We start from the raw sequence: 19,896 nt of genomic DNA, 5'->3' as shown, positions 1-19,896 counted from the left end.
CGTGAACCGAGTCATGAGACAATCCCGATGTAGGGAACTGCTCACCGAACTACGTCGAAGACGGGTTGCGGGGCGGGCTTCATCCTCGGCCCTAAAAAAAAATTTAATACATCAAACATATTTTCAAATCATTTCTATTTTTAATGTTTTCATTTATATATTTACAAAAGGTTTTATAAACGTTTTAAAAAAAACTATTAAACCTCTTATATATATATATATATGTATACAAAATTATAAAAAATTTATAAATATAGAAAAATGGTGTTAAAAATTTATAAATGAAGAAAAATGTTGTTAAATATTTATATTTTTTTAAAAAAACGTTTTATTATACATAGTTTATTAGTGGAAACTTATAAGAAATTATAAAAAATTTTAAAATTTTTATTATACATGATTTACATATATATATATATATATATGTATACAAAATTATAAAAAATTTATAAATATAGAAAAATGTTGTTAAATATTTTTAAAAAAATTTTAAAACGTTTTATTATATATATTTCATTACTGGAAACTTGAAAAACGTTTTTAAAAATAAAAAAAACGTTTTAAAAAATCAAAAAACGTTTTTAAAAATCAAAAAACGTTTTTAAAAAGCAAAAAATGTTCCAAAAAATACTAAAACACCAATCCAAAAAACAATCCTAACTTATATATCCTAAACTATCAATCAAACAACCTAAAATCCGAGATCTAACTTCCAAAACCCTAAACAGTTGTGATTAAAGAAGGTTTGGGATGATTCTTACATGATTTAGGGTTTGGGGGAGGAATCGCCGGTGTAGAGAGAGGAATCGCCGGTGTAGAGGGAGGAATCGCCGGTGGAGAGAGGAATTTAGAGAGAGAGATGCGGAGATAACGAAGAAAGAAGAAGGAGGGGGACACGGGTTCGTCGGTATTCCGTCGGTATAATTAAAATATACCAAATGCCAATTCGCGAAAATTTTCAAGCGGTTTGGTTCTCCCGGGCAAATTGAAATTCCGACGGAATTCCGACAACTTAGTGTTTAGGGTGTTGATTTCAAGTTTCTAAATGCAAAATCCAAATTTTTGATAATATATATAGTATTTGCATAAAGATTTAACAATAAAAATGTTTTATAACACGATTTTACACAATAACATTTTTTGTAGTGTAAGCTTATATAAATATGATTGTATAAGTATATAATGTTAAGATGAGATGTTATGAAAACAATGATATGCATACATAAATATTTTAATGAGATGTTATATTTGAACGGTTGCGATCTAATACTATATTAAACACTTATTATGTGTTATTTTCATAGTTTTGGCATCTAAATTTATAGATTTTTATGATTGAAACTTTATAGAAACACATGTCGTCGGTATTTTCCGACGAAATACCGACGACCTTTCCAAATTTCAATGAAACCCATTGTAGTCGCTATGTCGTCGGTATATTGTGAGGGATTTCCAACGGACCAATAAAAAAAAAAACTAATCAGAATCTTATGAATCTTCATCAAACTCCCCAACCTCGGCTTCTGGCTCTGAATGTACGACAGCATCATGTCCAAACACAGTCAAATTCTCAACGAGTTGAACATTTTCCAAATCTTCAACTGCCTGGGCGTTGCTGGTAGACTCTGGTTGCAATGGTTCATCATCATCACAAGTTCCATCCACTCGTCCTCTTGGGTTGATTTGCGTTACAGTAACCCATGGATCGTCTCTGTACGTCACCCGAGGGTAACTGATGTAGCACACCTATACATATCAATTATACAAGTATTAGTAAAATATATAATATTAATTAATTATATTGGTAAAAAATTATGAATAGATTGACATACCTGATCAGCTTGTGAACCAAGAATGAAGGGATCATAATATTGAAGTTTCCGCCGCGAATGAACTGATGTAACACCAAACGCATCAATCTTCACTCCTCTATCTGGGGTGGTGTCATACCAATCACAATAGAATACTACAGAACGCAATCCGACCATTCCAGGAAATTGGATTTCCAATATTTCTTTTATGTTGCCGTAGTAGACATCGTCACCAGAAGAAGATGAAACACCAGCATCATATGTTGTCTTAGAATGACATTTCCTTGTGAATGCATATCCTCGCGTACAAAATTTAGGATATGATTCGACCACATAGTTTGGTCCCTGCACAAATTCGCGTATCCAATCATCGAACACAAGACCTCTGGCCAAACTATCATTCACCTATAAATTAAAAACATATATGATTGAAAAGTTAATTAGTTTATATATATTAAATTTAAACTAATCATTTGCATAGGGTAATATGATATATGACTCACATAACTACGAAGCCACGCAGCAAATCCGTTATCTCTAAGTTGTCGAAGCTCATCTTCTGTTGCATGCCTGTGAGTCATACGCAACTCCGCCATATATACACTATATACAAAAATATTATCAATATGAAATAAATTTATTGAGTATTAATCTAACAATAAATGAATAAATATTTTTACCTCTCATATTGTAGAACATCTTCACAGTTGGTGAGCAAATATGTTTGCAAATGAGCGTGCTCAGTGTCCAAGTCTCCGCTTCGTGAATTTTCCACTAAGTCGTCCTATTTCCTTGAACATGCTTGGGACAGTAACATGATATGTTGCTCTCTCCCCTCTATCATCATGCCGAGTAGGTCTTCGGTGTTTTGTATGCACTTCTGATGGAAAATAATTTTCAGCAAAGATTGCAGTTTCTTCATTGATCACCTGTGCCACTATAGATCCTTCCACCCTGCTTTGATTTTCGACCATCTTCTTCAGATGATGCGTATAACGCTCAAAAATATACATCCATCTGTACTGCACAGGACCACCAAGTTCCAATTCTCTTGCGAGATGAATAGCAAGATGTTCCATTACATCAAAGAATGATGGAGGAAATATCTTCTCAAGGTTGCACATGCTGACTGGTGCGTCTGTCTTCAAATTATTAATACCCTCTTCAGTCACTACTCTGCTGCATAAGTCGCGAAAGAAAACACTAATCCATACATAGATAAAAGACATTATTTTCGTAAGTATTAAGTTTTTATAAGCATAATTGTTAAATATATAAATAAATTAAATTGTAAAAATATAATATACCTGCAATTGTTTCATGAATATTATGTGGCAATAATGCTGAAAAAGCAAACGGAAGGAGGCGCTGCATAATTACATGACAATCATGACTCTTCAAGCCAGTAAACTTTCCTTCGCTTCTATCAACGCAGTTCTCCAAATTTGATGCATATCCGTCAGGAAATTTCACTTTATCTGTAATCCAATCAAAGAACTCTTCTTTTCTAGCACCATCCAGCCGATAAATGGGAAAAGGGGTCGTACCGTTCTCATCAACGTGAAGTTCAGAACGATCACAAATATCGACTAAATTCAACCTTGACTTCAAATTATCCTTCATTTTACCTTGGATGTTAAGGACTGTGTTCATCAGATTATCGAAGAAGTTCTTCTCAATATGCATGACATCTAAATTATGCCGCAATAGATGACTCTCCCAATATGGCAGATCCCAGAAAATACTCTTTTTGTGCCAGTTATGTAGCTCTCCAACCGCATTGACTCGAATGTTTTCATGTCCACCTACATCTGGCGTCCTTTCTGCATCAAAATACCTAAACTGCTTCAACAAATCTTTCCCACTAACTTCCTTAGGTGGACCATCAAACACCTGCTTGTTCTTCGTAAACGAAGTCTTACTCCTGCGGTATGGATGATCAGGTGGTAGAAATCGTCTGTGACAGTCAAACCAACACGTTTTCCTTCCGTTCTTTAGTTGGAAAGCATCTGTGTCATCTTGACAATATGGACATGATAGCTTCCCATGTGTTGTCCATCCAGATAACATACCATATGCTGGAAAGTCACTTATTGTCCACATAAGTACTGCCCGCATCTGAAAGTTTTCTTTGCGCAAAACATCGTATGTCTCAAAACCATGCGCCCATAGTTGTTGCAACTCATATATTAGTGGTTGAAGAAACACATCTAGTGATCTTTTAGGATGATCTGGCCCGGGGACGAGAATTGAGAGAAACAAAAACTCTCGTCGCATGCACAAGCTCGGCCGTAAGTTGTACGGTGTCACAATAACTTGCCATAGAGAATACTGTCTTCCATGCTTTCCAAATGGACTGAAACCATCAGTAGATAATCCAAGATAAACATTTCTTCTCTCTTCCACAAATTCTGGATATGTTGACTGGAAATGTTTCCAAGCCTTTGCATCTGAAGGATGTCTAATCTCACCATTTGTGGAATGCTCTGCATGCCATCTCATTGCTTTTGCTGTGCGCTCACACTGATACAACCTCTTCAATCTTTCCGTCAAAGGAAAAATACCACATTCTTTTGAATGGGATCAGAACTCTTCCCCTCGTCTCCTGATAACGAGGTTTCCCACAAAATTTGCATACATTCCGTGTCTCATCCGCTCTCCAGTAGATCATGCAGTTGTCAATACATACATCTATCACTTCATACGGTAGTTGAAGACCTGCAACAAGTTTCTGAACCTCGTAGTATGAACCCGGTGCAAGGTTATCCTCAGGTAGAATACCTTTGACAAAATCAGTAATCGCATCCATACATTCTTCAGCCAAATTATAGTCTGTCTTAATACCCATTAATCTAGTTGCAGATGATAAGACTGAATGACCATCTCTACAATTTTGATACAAAGGTTGTTTTCCTGCATCCAACATGTCAAAAAATCTCCTAGATTCGGGGTTTGGTTCTTCCCCTCTATAATGATCATGTACCATCTGCTCAGTACCTACACCATAATCTATATCCGTTCTAGATTCTTCTAACCTAATATCAGGCTGAGGTTCACTAACAGGCTGAGGTTCGCTAGTACTACCATATTCATAACCAGTTTCCCCATGAAGGTACCAAACTTTATAATTACGTGAAAACCCTTTCATATACAAATGAGTCCAAGCATCAAATTATTTTATAACCTTATTATTATTGCAAGAAGAGCAGAGACATCTTAACATACCACTTTTTGCATCCGGTTGCTGTTGAACAAGCCTCATGAATTCTCCAATCCCTTGAACGTATTCTTCCGTAAGCAAATTGGTGTTCGGATCCAAATGAGGTTTATCCATCCACGAACGATAATAAACTTCTGAAGACATGATTTTCACGGAATTGTTATGACTAAAGAGAATGAAGAGAGAATAGTGTGAATGAGTTGAATGAGGAGGGGTTGTATTTAAAGGAAATTGCTTACAGACCTCCGACGACTTTCCGACGAAATTTCGACGGATGTGAAGCAGTCCGTCGGAATTCCGTAGGTATTGTCCAATCTCAAACGGCTATAGAACGGTCATATATATTTGTCGGCAACGGTCACATGGTTCGTCGGAAATTCGTCGGAAAATACCGACGGAATTCCGACGACTTTACTGTTAATCGGAATGTCGTCGGAAATTCGTCGGAATATACCGACGAACTTCCGACGACTACAACGGTTACATTTTTTATCGGAATGTCGTCGAAAAGTCGTCGGATAATTCTGACGAACATTGTTTCGTCGGAGTTCCGTCGGAAATGGCCGACGGAAATCCGACGACTTCATTTTTTTGGATTTGGTCGGTAATCCGTCACAAATCCGTCACAAATGTCCGACGACATTGGGGTCCGTCGGAATCTCCGTCGGAATTCGGCGTGTTTTGTTGTAGTGCAAGTAAGAAAACTCCACCGAGCAAAGAGTTCAAAAACATGATGAAACTAACAAAGAATCCACCAGCACCTATCTCAAATGCCTCAACTCCAAGAGTGTACAAGCCAGCTTCAAAACCCACTCCATTGTCTACGGTGAAGAAAGAAAACGTCTCTTCTTCTTTACTGAGAAACAAACAAACCGCTTCAAAGTCGTTGCATATGTCTATGAGTCTTGGTCCATCTACATCTGATCCTAGTGCTCTTACAAGCACTAGAAAGTCATTGATTATGGAGCGAATGGGAGATAAAAACATTGTGAAACGTGCCTTTAAAACATCCAAAAGAGTTATGACTTCACAAGTTCTGTCGACGAGCAAAAGCCGGTAATATTCATTTATGTTTTTTGTTTTCAACGATTGTGAATGATTATCCACTGATCAGCTACTTCAACAACAGAGTCCTGCAAAGGCAACTAGTATTCCATCATGTCAGAAGGAAAATGGCAGGTATATATATATATATATATATATAACTCATGTGACCTGGTTTACAGAAACTCATCATCTCATGTTAAGTCTTAAAGTTCGATTCTTGTCCTAAACAATAGGCCTACAAAATCAAGTAGCCTGGAGAAGAGAAGTGGTTCTAGTGCTATTCGTTCTTCACTCAAAAGCAACAACACTGCTGAGAACAAACAAAAGGAGGTAACATCTCTCTCTCTCATGACCAAACCAAACATGACATAGTTAATGTGTGTGAACTCTTGCTAATGCATTTTTCACGCTGCTCAGCTTTCCAAATCTGGTGCAAGACCTGTAGAGAAGACACGCTTGCTGAAGAACTCGAAGGTTTACAAAAGTTTTTTTACTTAGGAAGATATATATATATATATTTGTTAGAGATAAACATGAAGTTAACTTAGAGAAGAAGTTAAAGCAATCCTAATGTATTTAGGAAAGTTACTTCCTAAGAGTTTAGGAAATATGGAAACATTAATCTCTATATAAAGTATATGCAAGAGTGTTGCATAACAAGAGAGTTTTAGAGATTGATATTGTGCACTTAAGTTTTGAGAAGTTTCTTAAGATAATAAAGAAGAGTTTCTTTATACTGAGTTCATATACAATCTAAGGCTTATATTTGGTATCAGAGCCAATCGATCAAGAGACATGGGTGATTTGGTTACTACAACGGTTAAGAAGGATGGCGGAGCATCCTCTATCAGTTGCCCGATGCTAACAGCAACTAACTACACCGTGTGGTCAATTCGAATGAAGCTTTTACTTAGGGTTCATAAGGTATGGGAGATAATTGAGAATGAATCTGTTGAAAGCGACAAGAATGATATTGCGACGGCTCTTCTGTTTCAGTCCATCCCGGAAACAATGATCTTACAAACCGGAGGACTCGACACCGCAAGGAAGGTATGGGATGCGATCAAAACTCGGTATGTGGGAGCTGACAGAGTTCGAGAGGCGCGACTACAAACCTTAATGACTGAATTCGACCGCTTGAAGATGAAAGACACCGAAAAGATTGATGACTTTGTGGGCAAGCTATCAGAATTATCATCAAAGTCAGCTGCATTAGGCGAAAGTATGGATGAATCAAAGCTCGTGAAAAAGTTCTTATCGTGTTTACCACGTAAGAAGTACATTCACATCGTTGCCTCCATAGAACAGATGTTGGATCTGAAGACTACAAGCTTCGAAGACATTGTAGGTCGTCTGAAAACATACGAAGAACGTATTCATGATGAAGAAGAAGATACACAGGAGAGTCAAAGCAAACTCATGTACGCTAATTCAGAACAACATCCACAACGCGACTATGGTGAATACAGAGGGCGTGGTCGAGGTGGCCGATATTATGGCAGAGGAAGAGGACGCGGTAGGTCGTATTGGGACAGTCGAGACGCGACAAAGATCATATGTTATAGATGTGATAAAATAGGACACTTTGCAGCCTCATGTCCTGATAGATTACTCAAGTTACAAGAGACAACTGAGAGTAGGGATGGAGACGAAACCCAAGAAGCCGATAGACTCATGATGCATGAAATCGTTTACCTCAATGAACGTAATGTGAAACCCAAAGAGTTTGAATCCAATACCGATGGCGATAGAATATGGTATTTAGACAACGGAGCCAGTAATCACATGACTGGAAATCGAAGCTACTTCAATGAAATAGACGAAACAATCACTGGAAAGGTTCGGTTTGGAGATGATTCAAGAATAGACATTAAGGGAAAAGGATCTATTTTGTTTATAAGTCAAGACGGAAAAAGAAAAATTCTTGCAGATGTCTACTTCATCCCAGCACTTAAGAGCAATATCATCAGTCTCGGACAGGCCACGGAATCGGGATGTGACGTAAGGATGAAAGAGAACTACCTGACCTTACACGACAAGGATGGTAATATGATTGTGAAAGCTTCGAGAGCAAGGAATCGATTATACAAAGTGGTGATGGAGATAGAAGAACCAAAGTGCCTACAAACTCAAATAAAATGTGAATTCTCTGTCTGGCATGCACGTCTAGGACACCTTGGATACGATGCTATGAAAACCATGGTAAGAGAGGAACTCGTTATCGGTCTTCCTCAGTTGAAAGTCACGAAAGATACATGTGAATCTTGCTTGCGTGCAAAGCAAACAAGACGACCCTTTCCAACTTCAACCTCATATCGTGCATCTACAATCCTGGAGCTCGTACACGCTGATCTCTGCGGGCCAATAACACCACCCACTGCAGGAAGAAGCAGATATATATTCGTGCTTATAGACGATCACTCGCGTTATATGTGGTCTATTCTCTTGAAAGAAAAGGGAGAAGCTTTCGAAAAATTTGTACGGTTTAAGAAGATTGTGGAACAAGATACCGGTGCAACCATTAAGACATTGAGAACAGATAGAGGGGGAGAGTTCACAAGCTCAGAGTTTCAAGATTTCTGTGAAGTATCAGGTATACAAAGACACCTAACCGCCCCATACACGCCACAACAGAACGGAGTAGTAGAGAGACGTAACCGAACCTTGTTAGAGATGACAAGGAGCATCTTAACTCACATGCAAGTGCCAAATTACCTGTGGGGAGAAGCGGTAAGACACTCAACCTATCTCATAAACCGATTAGCGACAAAAACATTGAGCAGTCAAACCCCGTATGAAGCGTTCAAATGCAGAAAACCTAATATCCAACATATACGAGTGTTTGGATGCATTGCGCATGCTAAAATAGAGTCAAAGAGCTTGAGAAAACTGGATAGCAGGTCTCGTACTTTAGTACACCTCGGTACCGAGCCCGGCTCTAAAGCATATAGGCTATTTGATCCTACACAGCAACGAATATACGTGAGCAGAGATGTAGTATTTGAAGAAAATAAAACATGGGAATGGAACAGAACTGGTAGTGAAGAAGCCAAGAACACAGGAACACTTACAGTTACGTTTGGAGAGTATGGGAATCAAGGACTTGAAGAATCAAGCAACGTGTTACCTAGCAGCAGTGTTGTACACGAAGATGGAGTCGAGGAAGATAAACACAACTCTCAAGAGGAAACCGATGAAGAAACAGAGCATTACCAACCTCGAAGGTCAAACAGAACCAGTAAAATGCCTGCTTATCTCGATGATTATATCCTTCTTGCAGAAGAGGAAGGAGAGCGTCTCTTACTTCTGTTGAACGAAGAACCGTGGGATTTCGAAAGCGCAATGGAAGAGAAGGTATGGCGCGATGCCTGTGAAGAAGAGATCAAATCGATTGTGAAGAACAAGACATGGGATCTCGTTGATCTTCCTCCAGGAGCCAAACCAATTGGTTTAAAATGGATTTTCAAGATCAAACGAAACGCAGACGGGAGTATCAACAAACATAAATCAAGACTAGTAGCAAAAGGATATATTCAACGTCATGGTATTGACTTCGATGAAGTATTTGCACCAGTTGCGCGCATTGAAACTGTTAGGTTCATTATTGCTCTAGCTGCATCAAAAGGATGGGAAATCCATCACTTAGATGTCAAGACCGCGTTCCTCCATGGAGAATTAAAAGAGGAGGTATATGTCAAGCAACCTGAGGGCTTTGAGGTAGAAGGAGAAGAATATAAGGTATATAAACTTAATAAAGCCTTGTATGGTCTGAGACAAGCCCCGAGGGCATGGAACGCGAAGCTCAACAAAGTTCTTGGACATCTGAAGTTTACGAGATGTTCGAAAGAACCTGCATTGTACCGCAAGCAAGAGGGAAATCATTGTCTTCTCGTGGCCGTATATGTTGACGATCTTCTGATAACTGGTTCTGATCAGGGCCTGATATACGAGTTTAAAAAGGAGATGTCAAGTAACTTTGAGATGAGTGATCTCGGGCTATTGAGCTACTACCTAGGTATTGAAGTGTATCAAGAAAAAGGGAGGATCACATTGAATCAGCGAAGATATGCAAACAAGATCCTAAGTGAAGCAGGTATGGCTGAGTGTAATGCCACACACACTCCTATGGAGTTCGGTCTGAAGGTATCAAAGGCGGCAGATGAAGAGAGCATCGACGATAAAGATTTTAGACGTAAGATTGGGTGCTTGCGCTACCTACTCCACACTCGCCCGGACCTAGCATTCAGTGTAGGACTTCTCAGCAGATACATGCACGATCCTAAAGCATCACATGGCACAGCATTAAAAGCCGTTTTGAGATATCTAAAAGGGACGACTTCGTTAGGCCTCGTGTATAAGCGATCAAGCGGGATTGTACTCAAGGGATTCAGTGATTCAAGCCACAACATCGACGAAGATGACGGAAGAAGCACCACAGGTCACATATTCTACCTGAATGATTGTCCAATCACTTGGTGTTCTCAAAAGCAAGAGACTGTAGCTCTGTCATCATGTGAGGCTGAGTTTATGGCTGCAACCGAGGCTGCCAAACAAGCCATATGGCTTCAAGAACTCCTAGAAGAAGTTCTTGAAGAAACGAATGAGAAGGTGGTAATATGGCTTGACAACAAATCAGCTATAGCACTCACAAAGAACCCGGTCTTCCATGGTCGCAGCAAGCATATACACAAACGATATCACTTTATCCGAGAGTGCATTGAGAACGAGCTTGTCGACGTCCAACATATACCAGGAGCTGAACAAAAAGCAGATATTCTAACTAAAGCATTAGGAAGAATCAAGTTTAAGGAAATGAAAGATCTTGTGGGAGTTCAAGATGTTGAAGAAGCTAACTTCAAGTTTAAAGGGGAGAATGTTAGAGATAAACATGAAGTTAACTTAGAGAAGAAGTTAAAGCAATCCTAATGTATTTAGGAAAGTTACTTCCTAAGAGTTTAGGAAATATGGAAACATTAATCTCTATATAAAGTATATGCAAGAGTGTTGCATAACAAGAGAGTTTTAGAGATTGATATTGTGCACTTAAGTTTTGAGAAGTTTCTTAAGATAATAAAGAAGAGTTTCTTTATACTGAGTTCATATACAATCTAAGGCTTATAATATTCTGGTCTCATTACTTTCTATGTTTTAGCAGGCTGGAGTGATTGATGTCAAAACACGGAGGGACTCTCTTAATCCGAAATCAAAACCCATGCAGGTTTCTCTTCCTGTACGTTCTTTACCAAAAGGCTCTTCAGAAAAAGTGTTATTGTAATGCCCGTCTGTCAAATCATACTCTTGTGCCCTAACTTGAACAACAAGAAACACCTGCATACACCGAAATTGAAAGAGGAAAAATGGTGAATAACACACAGTCATTCAGTGAGGATGGTCATTTCTGCCCACATGACTCCTAACATTATTAACCAACTTGCATGCGAAATTAGTAGTCCTAGAGCATTCATCACCCAACATATTAAGCAATTAACAAACATAACACATCATTTATTTCAATACACATTCATTAATCGCATTAACATTTTTCATCTCATAACCATTTCCAATATTAATAATAACATGACAACTTAGGCTGGCCGTCACCTCGAAAGGCCGTACGCCACCTTGGGCTCGTCAGCCGGTTTACGGGCTTTGATGGGATCGCTATGTCCTCGTCCTCAGTCCGACTTTGCACATTTAATATTTACCTAACAACTTCATCACTTATCACTTTAACATTTATCAACTAACAGATCGTCATCAACATTATCATCACAAGTAATCATCAAACAATCAAACATACCAAATTTCTAGACCTAGCATTTAAGAATACAACTTGACTAATAATAATAAAAGTCTACAGATCGCACCCTCACCTTTGCCTTAAGGTTGAAAGTGGGTTCTGAAACTAGCGGGCTGACACTCTGTTCTAGTGATCTGAAACTGCATTTGCGTTCGAAGTGAATTAGGATTTTTGGTTTTGACAGAACAAGATGATTCTTGTCCAGGAAGCAACGCAAATAAGTATTTGTTCTTACCTCTAAACAAGATAACGTCAAAAGATATAGATTCCTTGCAGCTAGATCTTTCCAGAGACACCTTACTCGCGTCCTAACTCTCTCTGGTTCACCGGAAAACCTTCTCACAAAACCCCTATGTGAAACTGGAAAAACAGGTTTCTGATTTGGAATTTCTGGATTCAGAAAACAGTGACTTTTCTCCAAATTGAAGATCGAATAACTTCCTGAGTTTACCTCGTAATGAAGCGTTCTTAGTGGATATAGAAAGCTGGTAACGTCAGCTCTCTAACAATATCATGAACGTCACCTAAATCGTTTTGTATCAACTAGAAATCTCTTCCCAATGTGGCTCTGCGAAACAGAAAAACCAGATCTGAACCGATTTCAGAAACGTATCTCAACTTGTAGATTGAGTAACTAACTGAGATTACCTCGTAATTGAGATCCGAAAGTTGTTGTGTCTTCCTTGCAACGAGATCTATCAATCCAATTTTAGTTCTTTGCCTAACACTTTCGTATCTGGTCGCAAACGTCTCTCCAAAATCCCAACTTGGCACTGATATCTCAGAGTAACTGCAGGCTGCGTTGTCGGTTATTTTGGCAGAGCTTCGCCGTAAAAATTGTCTCTCCCTCTCCTCTAGGTCGTGCCCTCAGTATATATGTAGAAGAGTTTAAGGTTCAGATCATTCAAAATTACTAAAATATCTTTTTTTAGGGTTTTGGCTTAAAACGTGGGCTTTACGTTTAAGGTTTTAAAATTTGCTGGGCTTGGACCGTGACAGTTATGATTAGTTTCATCCGTCCCGTTCTGGTGTGATATTTGTTATCAATGTTGTTACATTAGTCTTGAGGTGAAGAGCTAATGGTCTTTTTGTTATATAGAGAAGTCTCTAGTTGCCTCTATGTAATAATACTAGTTGCCATTACAAAATCTATTTCTAGAAAACTCGCACCACCGCGATATAGTTGCATTCATGAACATCAAGAGTGACGCTGATGAGAGATAGGAAAGATTGAACAAAAGAAAAACTAAGTAAATATTTATCTTTCGCCGTACTACAACTTGCACACTTTCTCATGTTAATCTCCGAATTTTGACACAGCTAATACACAAATACATGAGAACTATAGCTTTGTAATATACAATCTATATATATATATATATATATGTGTGTGTGTTGCTTGTGTTTGTGTATAACAGATGGAAATTGTTTGATCAAACAGAAAGTTTACAAGATATATAATGAAGAGCTACGAGGGATTTGATAGAATATATTATCTAGTTTCCAAGAATTGCTTATTCCATCAGTAAAAAGACAGTTAATAATGAAACACAACGGAAATAGAAAACCCACAACAACGTACAAACCCAAAGTAATATCCAAGTCCATTGACTAGTCCGGGGTGTGCCTTAGCTAGCCCCTTACTTTACGCTTACATCTTTCGTAAATGGTGCAATTCCTTGTCGTCGTCTGATTTTTAAGATCTGGCAAATTCGAATTAAAGAAGAAAAAAACTTAAAACTGCATAAAATCCAAGATTTATATATTAAGAAGAGTACTTAAAAGGTAAGCTTAGAACTGGGAATCATGTGCGGATGCACCACAACTATGCCCACATAGACAGTCCTAGTTATGGACGACCATTTTCTAAGACTTTTCTTAAGCAATTCTTTTTGTGACTCCGTAGCAAACTTGTTTTAGAGCACCCACGTTCTAGTTATTTAGAACCTTTTTATTGGATGGGTCTTTCCACTGAGTTTCTCATATATGTAATAATAATATAGGAGTATTTTAGTTTTGTTTAAATAGGGTATGAAGTGCAAATAGAGGGGAAGCTGTGTGTAGGGAGTACAAATTTTCTAAATTTTTTGAAATAAAACAAATTAAGCCAGTAGAAAAAGAACACATGTACCCAGTGAATATATCAGTTTTTATTTCGAATCTCATGCCACATAGACGTTCTTGACATTTCTATCACTCTTTCTTCCTTTTTACATTTTTCAAATATTATAATTTAATCACTAGGAATTTGATGATAAAAATTAAAAGAACTGAAAAGAGTGGAGAACGAAAAGAAGAGTTCTGGTTTGAAAAGAAAGTCAATCCACAGGTGTACTTGGTGTTGGTGATTGGTTATATTAAAATATTATATAATGTCTTTTTTAAAAAGGGGTCCTATTTTAATATTAAACTATTATACCTTTTGTGATAAAAAAGTTAACTATATATTAACTATATTATATTGTAACTATTAATTTTAAAACAGGAAAATTTCATAAAAAATACTTAAACTAAATTTCATTAAATTATTTAATATCCAAACTTTTGCTATACATTTTAATATCTCAATTAATTATTTTGTTCAGTTTAATACACTTTTGGCAAATAAATATATTTGTGAAAACAATATTTTGTGGAAAATTTGTTGTTGAAAATTGTTGTTCTACTATTTTGGTGAAAAACTGTCGGTTTCAATTTTATGAATTTTTTTTATGATGAGAAAACACAATTCTATCACTCTTACAAAACAAAATTCTCTAATTTGTGTATGGAAATAACTCAAGTTAAAAATATATACGATTCTGCAACTCCAGCACAATGTTGCTTTTTTGAAGAAAAAAAACAAGTATATAGATTATATTTAGTTTAAGTTATAATTGTGAATGAGGACGATATTTTAGACTTTTTAGTAATTTAGATGCATATTCAAACTAGTTTCAAATGAATTCAAAATATCAAAGCCTTTTTAATACATTTTAGATATGCATCCAATAATTAATTGTTTCTACTTTTATATGTTTAATTGTAACCAAATAAGCAATATCTATATTGCATTTGGATGCAGTACTTAAGCTTGGATGAGCAAATAGCAGTACCCGCATAAGATATATAATTTCCTCGCCCTTGGTGCGTCGCTTGATCAGGAAGGGGTTTGGACGGCTCATGTTGAGTGTTTTTTTTGTCCACTGCGTCGCGACCAGCTCGGTGAAGTTTTAATTTTGGAGCCCCCATTTCCTTCCAAGTTCCTCCTCATGGATATTGTCTCTTTTGCTCCACCTAGCCATGCGACATATATATCCATTCTGTAGTAAGTTATGACGGTAATTTGTCGTTTAAGTTATATATGAACTACATAATAAAGTAAAACAGTAAATGCTTCAAAACTAGTCTACATCTAATAGAGTAGAAGAACTCACTTAATTTACGGTGTTCCATATGAGCATCAACAAAAAAAGAAAGTCCGATAAAAAGAAGGAAGAAAATGATGGAGGAGAGTATAGAGCCCGCCATCTTAATACTATTGAGTGATGATCACTTTGATTACATTCAAAGCATTTATATAGATTGGAGTTGACGCTATGGACGACTTGTGTTTGTATTATCTTGACGCGTCTTAAGGTTTACTCGGTCAAATGGGTTGGCATTGCGTTCTATTTGTGGGGTAACTTTGTATTTTCTTTATTTTCCAGTTTTGTTAATTTCAATAACAACAAAATATTACTACAAAAAACTCACAATAGCGACTGCTAAAAAGTAAGTAAAATATGGTCTATATTCGTAAACGGACTTGCTACATTTAACGTTGTTGAGAAGTTAAGAAGCCAGCAAGAGACTACGGAACACGTGGAGTCCCTGAATAACATGTTTAGAGTTTTTGAATAAGATATTAATTACAGCTGTTGTAGACAATTTATTTAATTTTCTTCTAAAATAACTAAAATTTTTAATTCAGATTTATCACTCTACATTTTCTTTTTCATTGTTAGCAATCTCTAGTTATTAAGAAGATTGTTCTTCCTGTCCCCAACTTAACAAAGAAAAGTAATCTGCCAAATATATTAACTTAATGATTGAGACTTGCCACTCGCTCCATTCTTTCTAGAGAAATTTTTAATTTTATATATCACAATTAGATGCTACATTTCAAATTTACTGTAAAAATAATCATTTCCATAAATATCTTAAGTTATGAAAAATAACTAAACTAACATTTATAAATGTTAATAATAATTTATAAAACATTAATAGAAGTTTATAAATTCTACCTTACCCCCTAAATATTAAACCCTAAATAATAATCACTAAATAATAAATTTTTAAAATTCGGTGTTTTTAAAAAAAATGGTAGTATGGTATTGCAATTTCTCTTTCTTTCTGTGATCAGTGTCTACTTAAATAAAAATGTTCTCATCATGTCCTCAACTTAGTAAAGGAATTTATTTTACCAAAATAATATATGTTAGGAAATATATTCTTCTTTACGCGTTTATAAAAATATCATTAGTGTGCCATTCCAGTTTTTGTTTTTATCTACTGAACCAACCGTTTGGAATCTGCGTGAAAGGCTATTTCTATAAAAAGAAGCATTTTATGTATAATTTTCTTTGTGAACACAACAGTGCCTAATCTGGGAACACTCATATAAATTTTTTGTTTTTGGTTCCAAAATTTTAAATGATCAATAGACATATGAAATATCTACCTTTTGAAAGATCATATATATATATGGAACATTTGGTATTTGAACTATAATTGTTTTAAGCTTTATATATTTTAGGATCAGCTAACAAAATCTATAAGTTTTGGACAAGTTTCTGTTCTTCACCTATTTAAGTTTTGAACTCCTTGCTTAACTTTGTATCTACAGCCTGATCAGGTGAGAACAAAACCGACAACTAACAAGATTGCAACAAGTAAGACACCAAGCAAGGAGATCAAAAACATGATGAAACCAACGAAGAAACCAGCAGCACCTATCTCAAAACCCTCACCAGGGCTTTCAACTCCAAGAGTGTACAAGCCAGCTTCAAAAACCACTTCTTTGTCTTCATCACAATCTTTGGTAAAGAAGGAAAACGTCTCGTCTTCTTTACTGAGAAACAAATTAACCGCTCCAAAGTCATTGCATATGTCTATGAGTCTTGGTCCATCTGCATCTGATCCTACAAGCACTAGAAAATCATTGATTTTGGAGCGAATGGGAGATAAATACATTTTCAAACGTGCTTTTAAAACATTTCAAAAGAGTTATGACTTCACAAGTTGTGTCCACGACCAAAAGCAGGTGTATTAGTATTCTTTTATGTTTTTTTTTGTTTTCACCGATTGTGAAAAATTATATCCACTGATCAGGTATTTAAACATCTGAATCCTGGAAAGGCAACTAGTATTCCGTCATTAGCTACACGTCAGAAGGAAAATGGCAGGTATATATATACTCATGTGACCTGGTTTACGGAAACTCATCGCCTCATGTTAAGTCTTAAAGTTCGATTCTTTTCCTAAACAATAGGCCTACAAAATCAAGTTGCCTGGAGAAGAGAAGTGGTTCTAGTGCTATTCGTTCTTCATCTTATGGACTCAAAAGCAACAACACCGCTGAGAACAAACAAACAAAAGGAGGTAATATCTCTCTCTCTCATGACCAAACCAAACATGTAGGTAATGTGCAGTGCCGTCCCATAATTTGGGGTGGCCTAAAGCACAAAAAATATTTATGTGGCCTCTTATATAAATACCAACAATAAATAGTAACAGTCAGTCAATACAAAAAGGTATAGAGTTATCGAATGGTAAAAATTAAAATTATGTTGGACAAAAGGAGAATCAAACTACGGTATGCTAACTCAGATCAAACTTCTAAACCATTTGACCTAACTATTATTCAGTGACAAATGGTATTAATGTTTTGTTTATATTTTGTAGCCTAAAGCAGATGCTTTAGTTGCCTTATTGCAGGGACGGGCCTGGTAATGTGTGTGAACTCTTGCTTATGTTTTTTTCACGGTGCTCAGCTTTCCAAATCTGGTGCAACACCTGTAGAGAAGGCACGGTTGCTGAAGAACTCGAGGTTTACAAAGTCTTTTACTTTTTAAACCTAAGAAGATATATTCTGGATCTTAGTTATTTTCCGGTTTTAGCAGGCTGGAGTGATTGATGCCAAAGACCGGAGGAAATCTCTTAATCCGAAAGCAAAACCCATGCAAAGTTCTCTTCCAGTACGTACCACTCCAAAAGGCTCTTCAGAAAAGGTGTTATAATTAGTTTCATCCGTCCCGCTTTTGTTGTAATCTTTGTCCACCAATGTTGTTCCAATAGTCTTGAGTTGAAGAGCCAATGATCTTTTTGTTTATATAGAGAAGTCACTAGTTACCTCAGTGTTTAATATCCCTCAGGGGATATGAATAGTTATAATTTACATTCCTGTGTATGTGTATGTGTATACACTACGAGGACTATGTTGCAAGTCCTGCAGTTTCTTTCACAGATGAGACAAGAGTTACCATCTTGGGTTTGATCATCTTATATGTCTTGGAAGACATAACGATTCCATAAAGGTGAACGAAGCAAGAGAACTAGCTGGTTGGTTTATATGGTCAATACCAAAACGATTCTATTATATACAAACCTGACCAATGGCTTAAAAGTGTGTTATTAAAGTCGATCGGTGAATATAATGAAATTTTGAGAAAAGAAAGGTTACAAAGGGCATGCTGAAAAATTAAAATAGATATGATAGGTAATACAAGGATCTAGTTTCTTACACTTGCAAACAAATGAATAATAATCACAGAAATATAAACTAACCACGTGTGTGTGCCTTAGGATTAGGAACGACTATTGTTGGAAGAGCTTGGAGGCTGAGCTGTAATTGAACGGTGACATGGGTAGCGGGAGGTGCATGGTACTTGTGATCTTTTAAGGGCTGTAAACATTTATGATAAGAAACATATGATTGCCTACGGTCATAATCCAATATAATTCAGTATAAACCCACTATTTTCGATCAATTTGCTAATATTTATAAATATATTAAAGTCATAATCATTTTGTCTATATTTTTAGTATAATAAGAACATTTAGTGGTATCGGTACCTCCGTAACTTATGCGTGACTTCAACTGATCAGGACGAGTTTTGGACGGTTTATGTTGAATGTTTTTCTGTCCGGAGTGCCGTGACGTGCTCCCCGGAGTTGCAATTTTGGAATTGACGTGCCCACTTCCTTCCAAGTTCCTCCTCATGGTCATCGTCTCTTTTGTTCCACCTACATTACATATGACATATAGAACGCCAAGTCAATGGCACGTTCGATGATAATTTGTCTCTAAGCTATATGTGAAGTTATGAATTAACTAATAAAGTAAACAGAAAATAATTCAAAACTAGTCTATTATCTTATAGAGGTATAGACTCACTTAATTTACGGTGTTCCACATGAGCATCAACGAAAAGTGAAGGTATGATAAAAAGAAGCAAGACAATGATGGACGAGAGTATAGAAGCCGTCATCTTAATACCAGCGAGTGATGATCACTTTGGTTGCATTCAAGCATTTATATAGATTAGAGAAGAGATGAATGGGGTTGACGCTATGGACGACTTGTGTTCTGTTTGTCTTCACTTGACAAGTCTTATGGTTGACTTTATCAAAAAAAAAAGTTTTATGGTTGACTCGCTCAAATGGTTGACTCGGTCAAATGGTTTGCATTGTGTTACTTAGTGGACTAATTTTGAATTCTCTATTTGCCATTTTATTAATTTTAAAAATTATTACTACAAAAGAAATTCATATTAGCGACTGCTAAAAGGTAAAAACATGGGCAATTCACCTATATTTGTAAACGGACGTTTAAGAAGCCAGGAAGAGACTAGAAAAGATACCATTTTATTGAGTCCCTGAAAAACATATTAAGAGTTTTAGAATAAAATGTTGGAGCTCTTTTAGACAGTACATTGCCAGAGGGTCAGCAGATCAGTAACTTGCCGATGCCAAAAGTAAAAAAAAAATCTTTCTGA

The 19,896-nt window shown here is 36.6% G+C and overlaps 2 protein-coding genes and 1 long non-coding RNA gene across 3 annotated transcripts; 1 reads left to right on the top strand and 2 right to left on the bottom strand.

Annotated features, from left to right (window-relative positions):
• Positions 1-4,828: 4,828 nt before the first annotated feature.
• LOC106407057 (retrovirus-related Pol polyprotein from transposon TNT 1-94) lies at positions 4,829-11,004 on the top strand. The gene is made up of 4 exons (XM_022715190.2): positions 4,829-6,087; positions 6,161-6,210; positions 6,312-6,408; positions 6,496-11,004. The coding sequence occupies exon 4, from the start codon at positions 6,874-6,876 to the stop codon at positions 11,002-11,004; it is 4,131 nt and encodes a 1,376-aa protein (XP_022570911.2). The 5' UTR covers positions 4,829-6,087; positions 6,161-6,210; positions 6,312-6,408; positions 6,496-6,873.
• Positions 11,005-11,234: 230 nt separating this feature from the next.
• Positions 11,235-17,292, bottom strand: LOC111213438. The gene is made up of 4 exons (XR_002663335.2): positions 15,295-17,292; positions 14,974-15,154; positions 12,114-13,581; positions 11,235-12,018 (listed from the first exon to the last, which is right to left on the bottom strand). It is a non-coding gene; the product is annotated as an uncharacterized LOC111213438 (long non-coding RNA).
• A 1,222-nt stretch (positions 17,293-18,514) lies between these two features.
• LOC111213437 lies at positions 18,515-19,421 on the bottom strand. The gene is made up of 3 exons (XM_022715192.2): positions 19,296-19,421; positions 18,974-19,144; positions 18,515-18,803 (listed from the first exon to the last, which is right to left on the bottom strand). Exons 1-3 carry the CDS (start codon positions 19,387-19,389, stop codon positions 18,706-18,708), a joined length of 363 nt encoding a protein of 120 aa, XP_022570913.1. The 5' UTR covers positions 19,390-19,421; the 3' UTR covers positions 18,515-18,705.
• Between the last annotated feature and the right edge of the window lie 475 nt (positions 19,422-19,896).

The sequence above is a fragment of the Brassica napus genome, chromosome C8, assembly GCF_020379485.1.
Source record: "Brassica napus cultivar Da-Ae chromosome C8, Da-Ae, whole genome shotgun sequence".
Classification (NCBI taxonomy): Eukaryota; Viridiplantae; Streptophyta; class Magnoliopsida; order Brassicales; family Brassicaceae; genus Brassica; species Brassica napus.
The sequence above is the reverse complement of the archived record's forward strand: the minus strand, read 5'-3'. Positions and strand labels throughout refer to the sequence as shown.